The following is a 23,542-nucleotide window of genomic DNA, read 5'->3' as shown; positions in this document are numbered from 1 at the left end:
GCTATTGCATGAAGTATTTATTCAATGAAAAAAAAAGTTTTCAAAAACCATAAGGCATCTCTTAAGATATTTACATTGGTGCTAGCCATAAATATTGATTTGTGAGCATTTAAAGCATTAAAGAGAATACATGCTTATATAAACTGCATCTTATTCATCTATGTCCAAAAAGAAAGCATATAGTGCAAGTTTTGAAAATGGCCAGCCTAATTAATGGATGGTAGATTAAAGATCTTCAACTGTGTAGCTTCCTTTCATGGTCTCAACCAGAAATATTACTAGTAGTCTACGGGGGAGGACACCTGTACTGTGGATTATTATATGCCATCATATTCCACCTGCTTCTTCAATAATTTAATAATATTCTGTTAGTAATTGCAAATATAGATATTACTTTCTCGATTCAGAGGCCGATTCAGGAACATGAAGAACTTGCTGGAGTTCCACAGGCATTCTTGCATCTTACTTGGAGCATGTGTTTGCATATATGCAGTAATTATAGGCTTAAAATTTTTGTTGTCCTTTTCCTATTTATTTACATGTCTTTGTTTGCCAGCTGAGATGTAATGGACGCTAGGTAGCTTAACAAATGTACAGTTAAAAAAAAATCAAGATTATAATTACTTAAAATAATAAAATACATAATCAAATTGGCCAAATGAATATTAAAAGTGACAAGCTGAAACTGTTTAATGTGCATCACTGGTTATAATTCACCCCGAAGACCTTCTGGAAAATCTATGCTTTTAGGAAAGTCATATGGTTGGGGGCCTTCAAACAAAGGGGAGCTACTACAGAGAATGACTATGTCTGGCCTCCTATCTTTAACAAGTACTCTCTAGTCTTCATAGCTGGCTGGAGAATTCTGGGAGTTGAATTCCACAAGTTTTAAAGCTGCCAAGTTTGAGGACCCCTGCTCTAGTCAGTTAAGGGAGACCAAGTCTGTAGAGGTTATATATCTAGCTATATTATGGGGACCTCAAAACACTAATACTGCAACTGCACAGTTGCTTAATATACTGTAAATGCTGGACAAACACTGGTGAATGGAGCAGGCCCTAGGCCTGACAGAGTTGGGATATATATCACTTTCTGAGTTCTCCAGAAACCTTCCTGTCATAGCACTGGCCTTAGAGAAAGTATAATACAAATCAGAGCAGACTTTCCTGAGCTGATGCCCTCCTGGTGCAATGAATTTCAACTCACATAATTCACAGGAAGCATGGCCTGAGAGGAAATCCAACACATCTAGAGGGCACCAGGGTTGTGGAAAGCTGGGAGTAACATGGTAGAAGTTCCACTGAGAAAAACAACAGAATCTTTAAAAAGATGAGAATGCTGTTTAAATTCCAGATTCTTAAATGGCAGATGGTAAAGTGCCCATCAAATGACTTTAGAAGTTTGGTATCTCTCTGAAAGTGTGTACTTACTGGCAAATGTTCAAGTAAGGGGGTTACACTTTCTGATACATATATTATACTTCCATCTGTCATGATTGCTAGAAAAAAACCATCAAGAGCCTGAAATTAAACAAAAGAAACAGTTAGAGATAAACTGGTCTCTAACTGTTAATTTAGTTAACATTCAGAAAAAGAAAATACTTAATTGAACGTAAAAGTAAACCTGCTTTCCACAGTGAATAATATATAGTTGGCAATACTGAACATTATCTAAATAGAAGATCCTGGGTTAGGTTGGGAAAATGCAAAGTGTATTATCGCTGTAATTATTTTTATCTTATTTTTCAATCTAAAAGACTCTCAACAGTAGTAAAGTTTATTTTAGACAAAAATTAAGAAGGCTGAAATTCAAATAACTTAAAATATCAGCAAAAATATTATTTCAAAACACCAGAAGAAACAAAAACAGTAGAAATTGGCAACTGGGAACTGAAGTAATAAATTACGGTATCATGAATTCCCAGGGGAGGAAAAACAGCCTTTGCTGTCTTTTGGAACCAAGTCCTAATTGAATCCCAGAGTGTAGACACTACTGCAAAAAACAAAAGAAAAGGCAACAAAAAAGGCTAATTCTGCCTGCCTTCTCAGACGATGGTGAAACAGCAAAGTAAAAGACTTCCAAAGTTTTCAAAAGCCAGGCACGTCATGGAAAAACAGACAGCATTTTCTATAAACTAGATTCAATTTTATGGGCTTTGAAAAGTGATAGGACACATTAAAACAGGAGTCCAACATCAGTCCAAGAACCAATTTAATATCACAAATATACAAATACCCTGTTTCCCCGAAAATAAGACCCAGCTGGAAAATAAGTCCTAGCATGGTTTTTCAGGATGCTCGTTTAAGATTGTCAGCCAGCTGGATGCATTTAGTACCGTAATTCTCCAAAAATGAGATCTAATCAGAAAATAAGCCCTAATGCATCTTTTGAAACAAAAATGAATATAAAACCTGGTCTTATTTTTGGGAAAACAAAGTATTATATTCCAAATAATAAACAACCCCTCCTTCCCTGAATAGCATTCTACATAAGTGACATTTCTTCGGAACATATTTTAACATGTTATTAATAAAAATGCACTTTAAGGATAATGTAAAATGTAAAGCTAAAAAGTTAAATTCAACTATACCAATATAAGATAAAGAAGTAACTACAGTAAGAGTCTAATCACATATTTTAAGATGGAAAACAAATTACCTCTAACATTAACTGAGTGAATTCTTCATTACTAAGGAATGTGGGTTTCCAGTCCTGTCGAATCTCGCTGGCATCTGATTGGGCAGTGATTTCTACAAAAGAAGATAAATTTTCTGTCCATAAAGACAATCTATCTATCCACCTTTGTATGCTGTTAGCGATCCAGTCATTCTAGATGGGGAGAAGGCAATAAACTATGGATAAAGAATAAAAATGTAAGTACTGAGTCAGTCAAACTGATGAAAAACAAAAGGTTCCTTTCTCATTATTTCAAGATTGCTCAGTTTGCATTTTGCTTCAAAGTGTCTGGCCAGGATCCTACAAGACTCCTATAAGACTATTATTTTCCAACAGCAAATGTCCATTCTCCATGCTAATGAAGTCAGTTGTTAATCCTTTTTTAAGTCTTAAATTCCATCCAGCTAACGCAATATCTTACATGACCTTAAATTGCTCTTTTAGATAAAGAATGCATTATTTCCAGCCACCCAAAAAAACAAAACAACCCCATTAACCCCTGAGTTTAAATTCTGGCTGCAGCCAACAACTCTTATTTTTTATCAGTATTATACTATAAACCAATAAAGCTCACAAACGTAAGATGAACTTAAAATCTAATTTAAACAATTTGCATGAGATAGAAGTACTATAGTGAATGGGGACAAATTACATTCTAAGAAGCTCAAGCATGAAAGAGACAAGGGAAAGCTTACATCTGACATGTCAATCAAACCTAAACCAATCAGTCCAAATGGTGAGCAAAAGAATCAGTCAAAACCAAGAAAAGGTGGGCTTTAAAAAGAGGACAGGGAAACTCCATTTGGCCTTTGGTATAACTTCTTTCTTGAGGGGAGGAGTAGAGCAGCTTTTTTCCCAGTTGGCACCCAGCCAAGCAAGTAAGACTAATTCTCAGGGAGCTGGAAACTGGAGATACAAGAAATATTTAGCAATTTAAGAACTAGCAGGAGTAGAAGTAAATCAATCTACTTTTTGCTTATTATAAACCATTCTTGGCCTTCAATTTTTTGTACTGGTTCTTTGTGTATGTTTATTCTGGGCTAAAAATAGACAGTCCTTTTGCTTAATTCTTTCCTATATTTTTGTCTTTCACACCTATCACTATAACTTAAGTGAACATTTTTTTTAACTTTTTCACAAAATCAGTCCACCCATTCTGGAAGAACTTCAATTATAGCACACACTTCTTGCTGGGCTAAGCTACTGAGGATAATGTAATGTAAGGGAGTTAATGCCTTTTAACTCCCTTCAAGTAAAAATCTACAGAGAGAGGTTTTGTCTGGAATGAAGTGAACAACATTTACCATCTAAACTTTCACAAGAAGAGGTGAGAGAATTATACATCTGAAGAATTCTTCATATGAATCATGGGGCCAATTCACCTGTAGCCATGTGTGCATATAAGGGGTTTTTCTGTGGTAAAATTTATATTTACTATAATAAATTCAGTAATTTCACTAAACATAAAGATGTGTTACTTTTAGATCCCTGTAAATAGCAATAGCAATAGCACTTAAGATTTATATAGCGCAGGGGTAGTCAACCTTTTTATACCTACCGCCCATTGTCGTCTGTGCATGCCTCTCGCGCATCATGGATTGGGTTTTGGGGGGGGTGGCGCCGGCTATCAGATTTGCTTGTCTGTTACAGCTGGGTGGTGTGGGGGGAGATGCACAAGCTATTCTGGGACAAGGCTCTTTTGTTTGCAGTCGCGCTATAACGCCATTTAATTTCACTTATGTAACATGAATTAAACTTATGCATGGGCAATACAAATAGTATATTTTCAAAAATTTAAATTGTCACGGGGAATTTTATGAAAACCTCATGAAAATGTTTTTAAATAGTGCTATGAAAATTTTTTAAAAAGTCAATTAAATTTAAAAAAAGGAAAGTGCTTCAGTATTGGACAAAACCCCGACCACCCACCATGAAAGCTGGAACGCCTACTAGTGGGAAGTAGGGACCAGGTTGACTACCACTGATATTTCGTGTCGTAGTGCTTTACAGCCCTCTCTGAGTGATTTACAGTGTCAGCGTATTGCTCCCAACAATCTGGGTCTTCATTTTACCTACCTTGAAAAGAGGAAAGGCTGAGTCAGCCTTGAGCTGGTCAGGATTGAACTAGGCAGAGTTAGCCTACAATACTGCATTCTAACCACTGCGCCACCAGGGCTCAAGGTAAAGAAGATTTGAATTTATTACCGCACATTTCTTGTTTGCTACCAGTTACCTTCAAAACCATGACTACTTTCACAGAAAATGTTCTTTTCTAGACTTGTACAATCCCTTGAAAGGAAGTGGTTTGTAAAGTGTGGAAACCCCATAAAGCACATCTCTTTCAGTCATTAAAAGGCTGTATCTGCATGGTATATACAGTGATGAAATCTGAACCAGTTTGCTATGGTTTGCTGGCCATGCACGCGCACTGTGCACCAAGCATGTGCTGCATGCGCACTGCGCACCAAGCATGTGCTGCGTGCACATGCTCAGTGCGCACCAAGCATGTGCTGCATGCATATGTGCAGTGCGCAGCAAGCAAATGCTAGGCGCATGTGCATGCACAGTACGTGCCAAAAGGAGGCTTCACAAGGTAAATAGAACAGCGGGAGGTGGGGGGAATCAGCTGTGTCACATGATTTAGCTTGGCTAGAAAGTGGGGTTTCCTGCTTTCTAGCAAAGCTAAACCCCACTGCACAGCTAAACATAGGAAATACCAGTTTGGAGGAATTGTTAACTACCAGTTTGCCCGAATCGGTAGCTAACTACAGGTTCAGTTGGACCAGTGGCTTTTTTTAAACTACCGGGTCGACTGAATAGGTAGCTTTTTTTTTAACTACCAGTTCAGCCAAACCGGTAGTTTTTATCACCACCGGTTCGCCCGAAGCGGAGCGAACTGGTAGCATTTCACCCCTGGTTTCAACTAGAAAAAAAATGAAGTAGGCCACATGTACACATCTATGTGCAGACAGCCAGAAACTATTTACAAAGCAGCTATGCAAGCTTGGAAAAAAATGTGGCTGCTTTAAAATTTTAAAGAGGAGTGCTTTTGATGCATTGTTACACCTTGTGAAGCATGTCTCTCAAAGGAGTTTCTTAATCCTATTATTTTTCATCTTTGAAATGTTATATTTTGCTGTGGTGGTTGCTGCTTATGGTCTACCCATTTAAAGTATTAGTTCCAGTGGCTTCACAATAACTCCTCTAACAAGGTCTCTAAATATTATATACTGGGATGGGGGAAGAACTAAGCATGTATAAAATCCTCTGAAATAATGGTACAAGATTGTACCATTATTTCAGAGGATTTTCCCTTGGAGCTGCACAAAGGACAATAGAATGTTAATATATTTGTAAATTTTAAAACATTCACAACTGTCACATAACATCTAAAAAATTACCTTTGTGCTTCCTTAAAAAGTCAATACTTTTCTGCAATACAGTGGATTTATCCATCTTCCGAGCATTGCCTGGAAGCATGGATCCCAGCTCTTTGATGAGTACATTAAATTGATCTCTGCGTTTCTTTTCAGACTTGTTTCTTGATACTCTATTTAAAAAAAATATAACTACCATAAGAGAGAATGGCATTATACAATTTTTTATGCGTAATTGCACTGGATCCTGATGAAGACATATTATAGCAAAACTGAAGTCATAAAATTTAACTCTATCATAACTAAAAGAAAAAACCAACGTCTTGCAAAGGCTAGAGGAATGCTGGATATAGTGGAGAGGAGCCACGTTGGCCAGATGGATGAAAAGATAGTATTTTCAGTCAATCCTTTGTTTACTTTCCACATCTCCATGCAATCTTTGACGATACATTTCCCCACCTTGCTGGAGACTGCTTCAAAACACTATCTTTGTATAGTACAGAATGCAATTTCAATGCATAATTATACCTCCTGACCACAAATAAAGAGATTTCATGCTAGCTCTTTCACAAAACAAACCTCTTTGCTTTATCCTTGTCATCTTCTTCCACGAGACCATCGAAAATGCTGCCATCATCTCTGAAAAAACAAAACAAAACCAGGTTTTAGAAAAAAATAACCTTGCACAGAATAGTGATAATCGTGAAGACATAGCCAGAAGCAGCACATTTTTTTGAGTATAAGACACACCTTTTCACCCCCCCAAAAGAGGGTGAAAATTTGGAAGCGTCTTATACACCAAATGTAGCCCCGCCCAGACTCTGAAACAGAGGTTTCAGAGGCTGGGAAAAAAGTCTCTGAAAGGGAGGTTTCAGAGACAGAAAAAAGCCTCTGAAAGGGAGATTTCAGATGCTGAAAAAAAAGCAAGGCGCAGAGCTCAGAACCAACGAACCTGTTGCTAAAATTCACCTCTGGGAACAGCTGATTGGGGGTATTCTGGGAGGCCATCCACCCACCAATCAGCTTTTTTATTTTCCTCCCCAAAAACCAAGGTGCGTCTTACAGTCCAAAAAATACGGTAGTTCAGAACCAGTTACATACAGTATTTATTAATTAAATTTGTTATCCCCCCATTTCATCCCAAGTAATTCAGCTATTTTAACAATTCAAAAAGAATTACATCCACCACATTTGTACCAAGATTTTTTTTTAGTTCACATCCATGTCTCAATCATGTATTCGTAACTGGCTGACCAACCGCACTCAACGTGTAGTCCTCAATGGAACTACATCCACATGGAGGAAAGTATGCAGTGGAGTACCCCAAGGCTCTGTTTTAGGCCCAGTACTCTTCAACATCTTCATCAATGACTTGGACAAGGGGATAGATGGGGAACTCATCAGATTTGCAGATGACACCAAGCTGGCAGGAATAGCCAACACTCCAGAAGATAGGCTCAAGATACAGAAGGATCTTGACAAACTAGAACATTAGGCACTATCTAACAAAATGAAATTCAACAGTGAAAAAAGTAAGGTTCTACATTTAGGCCAAAAGAACAAAATGCACAGGTACCGGATATGTGGTACCTTGCTCAACAGTAATAACTGTGAGAGGGATCTTGGAGTCCTAGTGGACAACCATTTAGATATGAGCCAGCAGTATGCAGCAGCTGCCAAAAAAGCCAACACGGTTCTGGGCTGCATAAACAGAGGGATAGAATCAAGATCACGTGAAGTGTTAATACCACTTTATAATGCCTTGGTAAGGCCACACTTGAAATACTGCATTCAGTTTTCTTCACCACTATGAACAAAGATGTTGAGACTCTAGAAAGAGTGCAGAGAAGAGCAACAAAGATGATTAGGGGACTGGAGGCTAAAACCTATGAAAAACGGTTGCAGGAACTCGGTATGCCTAGTTTAATGAAAAGAAGGACTAGGGGAGACATGATAGCAGTGTTCCAATATCTCAGGGGTTGCCACAAAGAAGAGGAAGTCAAGCTATTCTCCAAAGCACCTGAGAGTAGAACAAGAAGCAATGGGTGGAAACTAATCAAGGAGAGAAGCAACTTAGAACTAAGGAGAAATTTCCCGACAGTTAGAACAATTAATCAGTGGAACAACTTGCCTGCAGAAGTTGTAAATGCTCCAACACTGGAAATTTTTAAGAAAATGTTGGATAACCATTTGTCTGAAATGGTGTAGGGTTTCCTGCCTGGGCAGGGGGTTGGACTAGAAGACCTCCAAGGTCCCTTCCAACTCTGTTGTTGTTGTTGTTATTATGTCTTGGGATAATGTGAAAACTTAATTCTAATTTGTAACAAACAGAAGATAAATTTTTCACCTGTCCTCTGAAATTCTCATTTAGAACATACTTTAAGGGTATAAACTTAGAATTAAAAAATAACTTACCTGTCTGCAATGGAGCTCATTTTATGGGTACTTATGGTAAGGAACATAACCTATCACACTTTAGTCTTGTGGTAGACATTTGTAATTCTGATCTGTAGATAAATGAAAATAAAAAGAAATAGAATTTGAAATTATTATTCTTCTCTTTTCTGATGAATTCCAACAAGCCATGTAAATAAGTTCCAAACACTCGAGTGGTGAAATCCTCCGTGGTTTGCCACTAGTTCACTGTCCACGCAGTGCATGCCAAACGTATGCTGCGAGCGCATGTGCAATGCGCACCAAACGCACGCTGCACACACAGAAAAAAAAGACTTAAAAAGGTAAGTAGAACAGCGGAGGGGGGGAAAACAGCTGTGCTCCATAATTTAGGTTCGCTAGAAAGCAGGATTTCCTGCTTTCTAGTGAATATAAATCACGTGGCACAGCTGATTGTCAGAAATACCGGTTTGGACGAATCGGTAGCTTTTTTTTAATCACTACTGGTTCGCCTGAACCAGTGCGAACCAGTAACATTTGACCCCTGCTCAAGAGCCTTTTGGGTTCGGTATCTTCAATATAGCTCCTTTCCTCACAAAATCATGCCACAGCATGTGCCACCAAAAAACCAAAAAGAAATCAATTTCTTAGAACATGTCAAAGTTTGCTATTTTAAAAAGGATCAAAAATCCCATTTATGATCCTTGGCAAACCTAACCTAGATTCCTGTACCCAGTCTCTAGTCTTATTTATAGATACACATAATTATGATTTAAATTAAATTTAAATTTGCAATATTTTTACCGTGTATTCCTTTTTGGATGATAAATGGTGATATTCTACAGAGACTGATTTCAGAAGGGCCAATTTTTGAGAGAAAAGCGTCTTCAGAATGTATTGCCCATAGAAGTTCTTTTAAATTCTAGCATATTACTATTTAAAAGAAAACAGAAAAAGTTAATGTTTTAATCCAAAGGAGGAACACTCAACATTAATCATAATAATGGTAATAACTGCAGTAACAAAACAATGTATTTAATAACATAAGAAATGCTCGCTAGATTAGACCAATGGACTATTTAATCCAGTATTTTGTGCCTGTAGTGTCCAATCAGATGCAAAGCACCACTTATATTCTCCCACCAACTGGTATTCACTTTTAATCTTACTATCATTTTAAAAATATAAAAGTTACCAAAGTTGACAGCCATAAACCTTGTGAAGGAGAACTGCACATCTTAACTCTGTAGTCTGTGTAGAAATGTTTTCCTTTGTCTCTAAATTTTCTAATTTAATCCCATATTCTAAAATGGAGAGAAATTATCTTGTTCCTTAAACTAATGGCAAGAAAGGCCTACTTAACAAGATGAAATTTCTTTAGAAGGTTTACTTTGAAGTAGCTATATAAGTTCCTATATGTCAGCTCACTAGCTATACAACTGTTTTTAATATGGTGCTCGGGTAGATGATGAAGTTTATCTAATTTAATTAGAGTACATTTTCTTGGACCTTTTCGACTTCTTTGCATCATTGAGTACCACTGATTATGATATCTTACTGACTGATTATGACAACTTGGACTCATTTCATTCTTACCTAAGTCAGCAGTTGCAGTCAATAATTACGGAGGAACAGAACTTGAATCCTTGGTTGCTTCTATGTGGGATGCCACAGGGATCTCTCCTATATTATTTAACATCTATCTGAAGTCGCTGTCATCTTGAAGTGAAGTGACTTTAATATGCTGATGATAACCATATGCCATCATTCCAAACTGAGCCAGACATGCTGTAGAAAGCCTGAACTGGTACCGGGAAGCTGTCAGTTTCTGGACAGGATAAAACAAACTAAAATCAGCCCATTGCAACTTTGGCTCTAATTGACTGATTGTGGGCATTCCATATTGGTATGTATTTTTTATTCTGTTATGACACTGCTATTCGATTTTCTCCACTTAGTTGTGCACTTCTGAAAGGAGTGTACCATAAATATTTTCAGTGAAAATAACTAAGGGTTTGATCTTGATCTTCTTATACAATTAAGGCTATTCAGCAAAGCTACAAACTCAAAAACCTGCAATCATTTGATCTTTTACTGATCTTTTTCATTTACTGATTTTCAATATCACTTATTTGTCTATATAGTTATATATATTATGTAATTCTGCACAATACAGTACACAGTATGTACACAGACACACATGCACTATTTGCACTATTTTTGGCTTGCAAAAAAGCAGATGCTAACTACAAATAAGTATCACTTTGCTTCATCTAGTGATTGCCCAAATTTGTTCAGTTCTGATACTGTAAATCTAATCAACACCCACAATTTAGAAAAAAACAATAATTCTGGAGTGGCTATAAAGTTTATGCAACTAGTTCAGTTTGGAAAACAATGTTAAGTGACATGTGAATATGGTTGTTCTATTCATACTACCAATAATATGAATTCTGGCAGAAAATCAAACTGCACACCATACTTTAGAGCTATGTTTAGCTCTCACTATGGATGCACATGTCAAGCTTAGAACTATTACTAGATAACCTATGACCTGTTGGGTCATCATTTCAGAGACATTTCTTTACTTAAACAGAGAAGCAAAATGATCACAGGTGGGCAAAAAAGCAGTGAGACTAGGAGTGGCTTCCTGCTGACTTTCTCACTGACTTTCGCTGTAGGAAGCTGGCAGGGAACTCTGAAAATTATAATCACATGACCACCACTGACTGTAGCAGTGTAGCATCACGGTTGTGGAGCAACACTAAAGCAATCACAATTTTTCCAAATTTCAGTGCTATAGGAATCATCCAGGATATTGGACACATCATATAAGTTAGCCCATTTGAGCTACAGTGATTCAAAAAGTTGTTTCTCTACATGCATTGTTTCTCCCAATTGAAGGTTTCAATCAAATGAACACAAGACCCTAACCCTAACCCATAGAATCATCTATTACAATGTCCTTCCTATCAAAGACTACTTCAGCTTCAATTGCAACAATATACGAGCACACAATAGATTTAAGCTTAATGTTAACTGCTCCAATCTTGATTGCAGAAAATATGACTTCAGTAACAGAGTTGTTAATGCTTGGAATGCACTACCTGACTCTGTGGTCTCTTCCCAAAATCCCCAAAGCTTCAACCAAAAACTATCTACCATTGACCTCATCCCATTCCTAAGAGATCTGTAAGGGGCGTGCATAAGAGCACAATTGTGCCTACCATTCCTGTCCTATTGTTTCCTTTCGTTATATCCAATTAATATAGTTATTACATACTCATACTCATATATATGCTTATATATTGTATAATTATTTCATGCTTATGCTTATATATACTGTGTGACAAAATAAATAAATAAATAAATAAATAAATAAATAAATAAATAGTTTTAGTACTATATAGATTGCAGGCAGGCTTGTTTTTCTGCTACATAATAGCAGATGCCTCTTGACTCTCAACAGTTACTCAAAAGAATATCAAATACAATACAATAGGTATCACTGACAATGGAATGGGAATAATGCATTAGTTAGCAACTGATTAGTTTGGAAATGTGTAAATGTAGAGGGTAGTGAGAAACAAATATAGCTGAGGCAGAATACTACAGACATGCAACTTGGCAAACTTTGTTGATGCTTTTCTTAAGCAGCATTCTTATACGATGAGCACTCTTGTTTTACAACTACATGAAGTAAAATAAAACAGGAGATAACCAAGTTGTAAATCAAATATTATACTACTGAGGTAAAGTAAAACATTCTGATTGTAACTATGGATAGGAGCAGAGGCACTGTATGGGACTCCTTAAAAAGGAAAATGCATAATTAAATTGTGGTGACAGCTGTTATTATGCATACAAGTTACATTTTCCTTTCTGCCCAGAGGATATTTGAGGCAACTCAAACATGAACAGCTACAATCTGATATAAACGATTAAAATCACCATTAAATAATTCAAACTGAAAAGATCAGGCCTATAAACAAAGATAGAGGAAGGACGGAGTACAATTCCCAGTGGGAGGGCATTCTTTTACTTGCCTGGGGAGGCTTCATACTTTGATCTGTCAGTTTGCTTAATTTTAAATAAGGAATTAATCTCCACTGTTTCTTGTTTTTTTTAATTCTGAGATGAACTTCCTGTTGCCTATGAATGTCTGCTCTCACTCAGCACTGCCTACCTGCTTATTACTCACTGTGTTTATTGTGTTCGCTCCTTAACAGTCGGAGACTGTAGAGGTTTTCAGTCTCTAATTCATTTTCTTCTTTGCTGATTCAATCCACTGATGCCACAAGCCCCAACTTTATGCTCTCATTCGACTTTTTTTTCCTCTCATCACTATGTTCTGATGACTTTCAAAATAGTAAAAAGCATCCAAACTCTGCTCCCATCCTATCATCCCTCTTTCTCACTCACCCGCTCATAAGAGCCGTCTCTTCTTGACAGAGTGGGAATACCATAAACTACAGTATCATTTATTGGATAAGACAGTGATGGAGAACCTTTTTGGCACTGAGTGCCCAAACCGGAACATGCGCGTGCCGGAAGACCAGCTGGGCGGTGTGCACGCAAGCCGGAAGACCAGCTACTCTTTGGGTTTCCAGCACGCATGTCCACCGGGCAGCTGGTCTTCATGTGTACCAGAGTGCCAGAAACCCGAAGACCACGTGGCCGGCATGTGCATGCGCACTGGCCAGCTGGTCTTCAGGTTTCTGGGGCTCTGGCACACGCAAAGATCAGCTGGCTGGCACGCATGTGCACACCGGAAACCAGAAGAGCAGCTGGCGATGGCACACGTGCCCACAGAGAGGGCTCTGCGTGTCACCTCTGGCATGCGTGCCATAGGTTTGCCATCATAGGGATAGGGTAAACTTGAAAGATGGCAGTTATTTAGACTATTATTTCAATTTTGAGGATATACAATTTCATATTGATTCTAAATGGCTTACCATTAAAAATCAAGAGAAAAAAACACGTATCAAAGAAAGACAGTATACCTCATCAGAAGACAGGACCAAAAATAAATAAACAAGCAAAAAAAAAAACAACGGGATTCAACCATGATCCTAATCTATTGCAGGCTAATTCAGGCCACTGCCACAGTTTGATCCTCACCGGTTCAAGGTTGACTCAGTTATCCATCCTTCTGAGGTTGGTAAAATGAGAACCCAGATTGTTGGGGACAATATGCTGACTTTGTAAAACCACTTAGAGAGTGCTGCAGAGCACTATGAAACAGTTTATAAATCGAAGTGCTATTGCTATTGCTATTGCTAATAAAAGGCTTGGAAAAAAAGTCTTTTAACACTGTGTGAAAAATCGAAAGGGTGAGAATGATGCCCACTTCTGGGGGATATCATATTACTGAAGTACTGAAGTATATGAGGAACCCAATGGCCTAAGGAGGAGGCCATTCTCAGCTTTCCTAGGACAGCCAGAGGATGGATTTCCACTCTCCATGTGCCATCTTCCCCATGGTTTTTCATGGCAGAAACCCCAAATCTAAAAATGAGTTCTCACAGGAAGTGCTCTTTTACATTTTACATTACATTATCTATCTATCTATCTATCTATCTATCTATCTATCTATCTAATCTAATCTAATCTAATCTAATCTAATCTAATCTAATCTATCCATCCATCCATTCAGATCTCTCTCCCTCTCTCTCTCTCTTGTTCAATCTGGCAATACCTGATTTAATATATTTATTAAATACATACACATGCATTTAATAAAATATATAATGTGTTATTTAGCTAAATTAGCAAAAATTCTGTCATTTTATAACCTATTAAATTAATCATACACTTTGTTCTCAATTAATACCAAACACCATTGATTCTTAAATCATAGGTTAGAACTCCCAAGAAGAGAACATAAGCAGCCGAAGATACTTGCATAGATAAAAGGGGAGTCAAAACTTGCTCTTGCTTTGCCTAGGCAACTCTGCAGTGCGAATAATATCAAAACTTACTAGGCGTTTTATGGCCCTGCTTTGTTCTCACTTTGGCTGGGTAACCAGGCAACTGGGTTGCACAAGCAAAACACAGAGAAAGGGCCAGTCCTGAGTTTTGACAACAGACCCACTTTGAGCATACCTGCAGAAGTCCTGTCAACTTATTCATGACTTTATCAAAACAGGGCTCCCGTAAGTTTGTATAGGCAAAGCGAAAGTGTTGTTAAAAATCCCGCCTTGCTTTACCTGTGAAGGCTTGTGCAGAGTGAGCAGCAAAGTGCAAAATGAGTTTTGAAATGAGTGCATCTGTCTGTAAAGCCATCTGCTATCATTATTTATTTATTTTTAGAAATACATACTTTTTTTAAAAAACAAAATTTAAAATAATTAAATAAAAATGCTATTTTATATTTATTCACACACAAATGTATTCATTATTTTGTCTGTGTGTTTTTTAGCCTCAACACCAGCACTGCCGCATCATTCTTAGATGGAACGTACTCATTCCCCTAAAAAAAATTGTGTATCCCTGTTTTAAAGAGAGATTTTATTCTTTGATATCATTGTGTAGGAGCTGTCTTCTTCTCTCAAAGTCTTAGTACCAATTTGATTTCTTCCAGGAAAAAGAGCTGCTACTAGGAAACTACGCAACTGTCTCTCAAGAAACCTTACAACTACAAAGCCAGAATAAATATTACTGGATTTGCCCTTGCAGACCAAACTTTTACCTACCAGAAAATATGGGTGAAAAACATATAATAAACAATGAAGCTTCCCTCTAAATCAGGGCTTTCCAAACCTGGGTAAATTACCCAAAATCCAGTAAAAGAGGTTGGCCCAGAAACCCATCACGTTTACTTTATAACTTTAAAATTAAAGTTAAAAATAAAATCCGTAACATTTTAAGTCTTTAGTGATAAATTTCCAAGCATGAGATTTATTCAACTCAGACATTTGCAACTTTTCTATTTGTGTTTGCCAGTGGCTTTAATTCTCAAGTTTCTATTTGGTAAGAATAGAGGAATTTCACAAATTGATGTGACCATAGCAACAAACTAATTTGCTAGATCTAAAAACTTACTGAGTTCTTGTAAATGAAAAGACAGCCTGGTCATGTATTTTAAGGCATTCAAAGAAATGAGGAAGTCAAATTATACTTCTTATATGAAGTATAATTTGAATAAAAGTAGAAATGAATGCCTGTAAAAACAGCTCCTGGGCACCAACATGAATGATCTGCCAATTATTCTTCCATCTACCATAATACTTAGTTTCTTTGGAGTTCTAATTTGATCATAGCAGGCAAGGCTTTATTTTTAATTTGAAAAATTAAGACTTAACCAAAAGACATATATGTTCTTCATTTCTATTCTTTAATTGAATTATTTAATTACAGTTTATATTCTTTAATTGAATATAAACCTAATGTTAACCCTGTTGCTCTTAATTTGCCCACCTGCATGATCCTGTAACCTTATCCCATAAAGGGATGTGCCAAGGAGAGACTGGCTTCCTATACAGAGTATAAAAAAAGATACTCAGATATGTTATTTCATATAGGGATACAGAATCTACACTGTTTCCCCAAAAATAAGACCCAACTGGAAAATAAGCCCTAGTATGGTTTTTCAGGATGCTTGTAATTTAAACCCTACCCCAAAAATAAACCAGAGTTAAGTCAGTCAACAAGTTGGATGCATTTAGTACTGTATTTCTCAGAAAATAAGATCTAACTGGAAATAAGCCCTAATGCGGAAAACTTAATAGTAGACTCGGTCTTATTTTCAGTGAAACACAGGTATCTGAAAGGGGGAGAAAGTGCAGTCAAATTAAGGGAGCCATACATAAATCATCACACATTACAAATGAAGACTAATAGTTCAGTGTTGGAAGAGGAATGTTTTGTCCCAGTCTTCTAAGGATAAGTTAGTCCTTCAAAATGCTATATTTATGATGATCTCAGAATAAATAATATATAACTTCCTAAAATATATGTTGGCCATTTTTCAGATAAAGCCAAGATACCTTAGTGCAAAAAAAATTTCCAATACTGCATTCAATTATTATTTAATTAGAATATTAAAAACAATTCCAGGGGGTTTAATTTAAAAATGGTAAAATAAAGCTAAGATTGTGAGAATAAACCAAGTCTATTTGTTTTGCTTTTATTTTTATTTATTTTTATAAAGAAAACCACAGAACCTGATGGGATGTATAAATAATATGAAAGAAATCTGTACACTTGTTCAAAATATAAAAGTGTAATAAAGTTCAACTAAATTTGAAATAGCAAATGGCAGAATTAACACATTTTTAATAATATATAAGTATAAAATCCAAATGACCAAGCTGAGTATTTCTGCAGAAAAGTCCCATTGGATTTAGTAATAGTTTTTCCTTCGTAAATGACCATAAGGCTGCTATTTAAAAAGTTGCAGATGAATGCATGAGAAAACTAATAAGTCGGTACTGATATTCAAGAACCTCAGTTTTATAATCTCCATGCACAAGATGCTGAAGACTAATACTAAAGAATATTGCTCTTACGCTCCAATGGTATGTTTTGTTTTTGGTCATGTACAATATATAATCAACTGGTAACAGAACAAATAATTTTGATCAAATGGAATGTTCTGGCCTAGCCTAATGCTTATTTTTTATAATTCTTGAATTATATTCATTCATGTTCACTATTATTCATACATTGTTACAGTATTTATTATACTTGAGAATGACATTGAGCATCCACAGCATTCTGTTGCCCAGTCTTCAACAAAAATATGCTTTAAAATTTAGTGTTAAGTACAGTACAGTTTAGCAACTATGCTAAACAGAAGATAGTAAAAAATAATGCAATTATATTGCTTTTAATAATTCATATTATATCACTAAACAGATATATTTTTCAAAATTTTGACAGAAACATGCAAATAGTCGTAATGATACAAAGTAGCAATGCTGTTCACTAAAAACATTGACGTAAATTCTCAATCCTCCCCAGGAACTCTGAACACCATATAGTACATTCAGAATTTTTCCTCTTCCCCTCTCCTCTTTAAGCAAACACACTCATAATAAATAAAATAACCACAGCAAATAAACCAGTCATATTACACAGCTAAAAGTTCCTAGCATCTTCTACTTTATTATAGTGAATTTTACTTTTTAACCTGGTCTTATTATTTGAAATGTGGTCTCCAATATGGCAAATCGTAAGCATGGTTGTTAATGCAGGAAAAATAGGTCACCCAACTTTTAATCATGTTCGTTCAAAACAATATGAAGATTTGTAATATGACCAAGCTTGCAATTTCACCAAGGCTTACAGCAAAACACAGCAGTACATAAGAGAAATAATGGGATCAGATTTAAGGAAGCTGAGAGAAATAGGGTATTTCTGTTCTTACTTGCATTGCTTGAAAATTGCTTTTAATCCTGAGTACAGGTAGTCTTCAACTTACGATCACAACTGAGCCCAAAATTTATGTTGCTGAAAAATCTGTTAAGTGAGCTTTCCCCATTTCATGATTTTTCTTGCTATATTTGTCAAGTGAATCACTGCAGTTTTTAAATTAGTAACACAGTTGTTAAGTGAACCTAGTTTTCCCATTGATTTACTTGTCAGAAAGTTGCAAAAGATGATCACATAACTCTAGGACATTGCAACCGTCATAAACGTGAGTCAGTTGTCAAGCATCCGAATGTAAATAACGTGACTGTGCGGATGCTGCAACGGTCGTAAATGAGAAAAATGATCATAAGTTTTTTTGTGCTGTTGTAACTTTGAACGGTCACTAAACAAATTGTTGCAAGTCAAGGACTACCTATATTATGTTCTATAACTCAAAGTACTAGGCACCCGAATTCATTATCATTAAAGAAACAAGGTAAAGTGTACTGTTTTGCTTTCTGAGATATGAAAACATTTTAATATATACTGACATTGGTGTCCAATAATTTGTCATAATGCCCTTGAAGCTTGGAAATTAGCCTTTTATGAACCTGATTATACTTGGATGAGGGACCACTGGAACATACATACAAATGGGAGAAAGTCTTGGCTCTGCAGTGTACAGAATAGCAAAAGTATTTATATATTTTTTTTATTTTATTTGAATCCCACCTTTATTATTTTAAAAATAATTCAAGGTGGTGAATGTGTACAACCCACCTTCCTCCTCCTATTTTTTGGCACAACAACAACCCTGTGAAGTGAGCTGAGCTGGGAGAAAGTGACTGACCTAAAGTCACCATACAAACACTAAAGTACATACAAGTTACATTTTATTAATCCTCAAACTATGCTAATCTTAAGGATTTTGGAAAGCATACAGACAAAACTTCACACTCAAATACAGGTAGTCCTCATCTTAAAACAGTTTGTTTAGTGACCTTTCAAAGTTACAACAGCACTGAAAAATGTGATTTATGACCATTTTTCACAGTTACAACCGTTGCAGCTTCCCCATGATCATGAGATCAAAATTCAGTTACTTGGCAATGGGTTTATATTTATGACTATTAGTGTGTCCCAAGATCATGTGATCACCTTTTGCAACCTTCTGACAAGCAAAGTCAATGCTTGCCCCGATTCATTTAACAACCAGGTTACTAACTTATCAACTGCAACAATTCACTTACAATAACTAACTGTGGTGAGAAAAGTTGTAAAATGGGGCAAGACTCACTTAACAAATGTTTCATTTAACAAAAGAAATTTTGGGCTCAATTGTGGTTGTAAGTTGAGGACTACCCGTACAAACAGGTTATTACTTAAAGAGGAGCGCTTAAAAGACACTTTTAACCAAAGATACAGTACTATGTGATAGCTGGTTCGCTATGAACCCATATATTATAAAGGGTAACAATATATAGCTGAATTCCATAGCATTTACTTAACATGTTCCCAACTTCCTATCCATACGAGAGGAGTCAAGTTATTCTACACCAGATTTCCACTGTAGGAAAATTTAGGCTCATACATATAAAAGCACAACAAGATTACAGGAAGGAGGAGCAGGATTATAGAGGAGGGCCCAATTACTAAAAGAATGCAACTGCACCAAGAAGTGAGGACATATTATTGCTGGCAGTACCCATATCAAGCCTTGCAGAAGAGATGGCAGGCAGGAGTCCTAACTATGAGCAATAAATAAATCAACAAGGGGCCTCTGTGGCTCAGACTGCTAATGCAGTCTGTTATTAACAGCAGCTGCCTGCAATTACTGCAGGTTCTAGTCCCACCAGGCCCAAGGTTGACTCAGCCTTCCATCCTTTATAAGGTAGGTAAAATGAGGACCCAGATTGTTGGGGGCAATAAGTTGACTTTGTATATAAATATACAAATAGAATGAAGACTATTGCTAACATAGTGTAAGCCGCCCTGAGTCTTCGGAGAAGGGCGGGATATAAGTGTAAATAAATAATAAATAACAAATAGGAGTCCGCTTCAGGGTGATCCAATGCCTTAGATCAGTGGTTCTCAAACAATTTTGGTCTCAGTACCACTTTACTGTACAGGTAGTCCTCAATTTACAACAGTTCGCTTAGTGACTGTTCAAATTTATAATGGCACTGAAAAAAGGGACTTATGACCATTTTTCACACTTACGACTGTTGCAGCATCCCCATAGTCAGGTGCTTTACATTGACAACATTTATGATGGTTGCAGTGTCCCAGGGTCATGTCTGTGATCCTTTTTGCGACCTTCTGACAAGCAAAGTCAATGGGGAAACCAGATTCACATAACAACCCTGGTTCGTAATTTAACAACTGCACTGATTCACTTAACAAATGTGGCAAGAGAAGTCGTAAAGTGGGGCAAAAGTCACTTAACAAATTCCTCGCTTAACAACATAAAGTTTGGGCTCAATTGTGGTCATAAATCAAGGACTACCTGCATTAAAATAATCCAAGTCTCCGCAAAAGCTTTGGTTTAAGGGGGGTGCAGGGGCAGGTTCGAAATCCCGTCGTTACTGGTTCGCTTGTGCGGGGCACTTCTGCACATGCACAGAAGCGTGCGGGTGGGTGGAGCCTCCCGCTGCCACTACCGATTCGCCCGATCCAGTGCGAACCAGTAGCAACCCACCACAGGGGGTGGGTGTATACCTATCGATATTTCTTGTGTTAGAAATTCAAACAAAAATTTGAAAATACAGTTAGCCCTCGGCTTACGACCCACAAGCAAGCCCCAAATTTCTGTTGTTCGTCGAGAGAAATTTAAGGGAGTTTTGCCCTTAAACGTTACGACTTTCCTCGCCACATTTGTTAAGCAACATCACTCCAAGCTGTTAAATTAGTAAGACGTTTGTTAAGTGAACCTGGTTTCCCTGATCAGAAGGTCGCAAAAGGGGGGGGGGAATCACATGACACACACACGACACTGAAACCGTCATAAATGTGAGTCGATTGCCATGCACCCAAATGTAAGAGTAACAGAGTTGGAAGGGATCTCAGAGGTCATCTAGTCCAACCCCCTGCTCATGCAGGAGACCTGTACTAAGGGATTCGAACCGCCAAACTGCCAGATCAACAAGCTCAGTGTCTTAGTCACTGAGTCACTGAGTTAGACACTGAGCTTGTCGATCCAGCAATTTCATAATGCTATATTGATGACGATCTTATAACGCTTCATAATGCTATTATTTATGACAATCTCAAAATAAATAATATCCAACTTCCTAAAATATACGTTGGCCGTTTTCCAGATAAAGCCCTAGCGTCAAAAAAATGAAAACAAAATTCCAATACCGCATTAAATGATTATTTAATTAGAATATTAAAAAAAAAAACAATGCCAGAGGGACGCTACGACGGGTCCTAAGTGTGAACAAGGGTCAGAAAAGTCACTTTTTCCCCCCACGCCCAGCGCCGTTGTCAACTTCGGACGGCCACTAAACGAAACTGCTGCCAAGCCGAGGACTTGCATTGATTTCTGTGAGGGGTTCTTTCCCTCACAGTTCAGCCGCCTTTCTTCCCACAAGCGGGGGAAAGACGAGGAAAACCTTCCTCCGCCTGCATCCCTGGTCGTGGAAGGAGGTTTTTTAAAAAAAGGGGCGACCGGACTCGGGAGGGCGTTTGAGGGCAACCCCGCCTCGCCCGCAAGGCGGCCGGGATCCCCCTCTCGCACGCCCGCGCCCAGCCTGGGAAACACGGCGGCGGCGGCGGCTGCTGAGGCGGCTGCCAGCAACGAGCGGGAACCTTCAGCAGTCCCAGGGCAGGGCAAGGAAGGCTTGCCTCCGGCTTGGGTCTCCGTTATGAAACCGCCGCCTCGCTACGGAGCCCAAGCGGCGAGGACGAGAGTGGCCGCGCTGGGGATGGAAGCGAAGCGAAGGGCTCCCCCCAGAGGGCCCGAGCGGCGTCCAACGCGGGTCATCTGAGGCCTTGGGGAAAGGGTGGAGGGGGGGCCGCGCCTGAGATCATAGCCCTGCGCCAACCCTGCCTGTCAAAAGTTTACCTCAGCCCGCTCGCCGCCCTCCCGCCCTCGAGGAGGATGAGGATGCTTGCTCGGTCTCTATAGCGGGGTTGGCGGCGGCTGTTTTCCCTCAGCTTCCCACCCCTTTTCCCTCCCCGGTGCCCCTGGCCGTCTCCTCACTCTGCCGTCCGTTCCTCAGGCCGCGGGGAACAGCAGCGTCCCAAGCCTTCCCGCCATCCACGAGGGCGACTCGCCCTCGATTTCCTCAGAAGCAGAAAAAGCGACGGCGGCAAATCTTCCCAAGGCCTCGGCAGCAACCTTGGCGTTACCGCGCATGCGCCACCCTGGCACTTACCGGCAAAACAGTAGCTGCCGCCGCCGCCAAAAGCCTGAGAAAAGCTTGCTTTTTTTTTTTTTTTAATAATCCCTTGTGCGCGTGCGCTTCTGGCAGAAAAACCCCGCAAACGGGAGCGAGCGCGGACTCCGATCGGGCGAGGCCCCCCCCTCCCTCCTTCCCCCCTCCTCCGTCTCTTTTTTTTTCCCCCTGAATGTCCCTTGAAGGCTACTAGGCATGCGCGGTGGGCACATACTCCAGCCCGAGGCTGCCCAGGGTGATTCCCGTTCGTCAAAAGCCGAGTAAGGACAAGGGGTGCCTTGCGCCTGCGCCGCAGAAACGTTATTGGAACGGACCTATTGCGCAGGCGTCCTAGCCGGGCCCGCCTGACCTCAGATTACCTCGTTTTGGAACCGGGAGCCTAGGGAGGAACTAAGGCGAAATAAATAAGGGCGCTGCGAGAAGATTTCGCTGCGCCTGCGCGGGGGAAAAAAAATAATGGATTTAATTTATCCAAAGGAGGAGCCACTTTAGGATTATTGCAAGCTCCTTTAAAAGCAGGGGGGCTGCGGGGGCTCTGAGCGCGCTAAAATAACTTTTCTCCAACTTTTGCAAATTTAAGACTTTAACTCCCAGAATTCCCCAGCCAAGCTATGCTATGCTGACTGGAGAATTCTGGGAGTTGGAGTGCACAAGTCTTAAACTTACCAAGGTTGGAGACTCCTGAGCTAAGGAACCTTCTTTATAGTGGAGTCACTTAAAAAGGGTGGCAAGATGCCCATAGAACATTGAAGACAATATAGAGTAGGGGTCTCCAACCTTGGTCCCTTTAAGACTTGTGGACTTCAACTCCCAAAGCAAAGCTGGCTGAGGAACTCTGGGAGTTGAAGTCCACAAGTCTTAAAGCGACCAAGGATGGAGACCCCTGATATAGAGCAACCAGGAAGGCATCTGAGAGCAGGAAACAGAAAAGAAAAAAGAAAAAAGTTCATTTCTCTTATCTCTACAGTTTTACCGCTCTAATCATGGCTTCCAGGATAATTTTTTTTTAATTCACAATTAAAAAAAAACAAAAAATCCTTGCTCTAAAACAGGAGATTCTCAACTTCTTGCTATCACACCTCTTTTTACTCTGGTGTAAGCTTTACTCTGGTGTAAAATCTGTCACTACCTCCATTTCTTTCCCATCTATTTGCCAGGAATTGAGAGGGCTGGATGTCATGATCTTAGTTTTCTTAATGTTGAGTTTCAAGCCAACTTTCGCACTCTCCTTCATCCACATCAAGAGGCTCTTTAGTTCCTCTTCACTTTCTGCCATTAGAGTGATATCATCTGCATATCTAAGATTGTTGATATTTCTCCAGACAATCTTAATTCCAACTT

At 38.6% G+C, this 23,542-nt stretch overlaps 1 protein-coding gene across 7 annotated transcripts in view; it reads right to left on the bottom strand.

Annotated features, from left to right (window-relative positions):
- The window catches only part of CLOCK (clock circadian regulator), a 48,869-nt gene extending 26,551 nt beyond the window's left edge, over window positions 1–22,318 (bottom strand). For 2 of the 7 annotated variants that reach the window (XM_058192451.1, XM_058192456.1), the window contains exons 1-8: window positions 22,006–22,150; window positions 10,044–10,275; window positions 9,252–9,380; window positions 8,469–8,560; window positions 6,633–6,692; window positions 6,078–6,226; window positions 2,659–2,750; window positions 1,431–1,520 (exon numbers count right to left, since the gene is read on the bottom strand). In XM_058192451.1, coding sequence (XP_058048434.1) covers window positions 1,431–1,520; window positions 2,659–2,750; window positions 6,078–6,226; window positions 6,633–6,692; window positions 8,469–8,515 — 438 coding nt within the window. In that variant the 5' untranslated portion in view covers window positions 8,516–8,560; window positions 9,252–9,380; window positions 10,044–10,275; window positions 22,006–22,150. Of the gene's footprint in view, window positions 1–1,430; window positions 1,521–2,658; window positions 2,853–6,077; window positions 6,227–6,632; window positions 6,693–8,468; window positions 8,561–9,251; window positions 9,381–10,043; window positions 10,276–21,867; window positions 21,946–22,005; window positions 22,151–22,180 lie in introns of those variants that run through there. The other 5 variants (XM_058192452.1, XM_058192453.1, XM_058192455.1 and 2 more) reach the window with 5 other exon arrangements.
- Window positions 22,319–23,542: the final 1,224 nt, after the last annotated feature.

Source organism: Ahaetulla prasina, chromosome 8 (assembly GCF_028640845.1).
Source record: "Ahaetulla prasina isolate Xishuangbanna chromosome 8, ASM2864084v1, whole genome shotgun sequence".
NCBI classification, from domain to species: Eukaryota; Metazoa; Chordata; class Lepidosauria; order Squamata; family Colubridae; genus Ahaetulla; species Ahaetulla prasina.
Note: the sequence above shows the minus strand (reverse complement) of the source record. Positions and strands in the feature narration are given on the sequence as shown.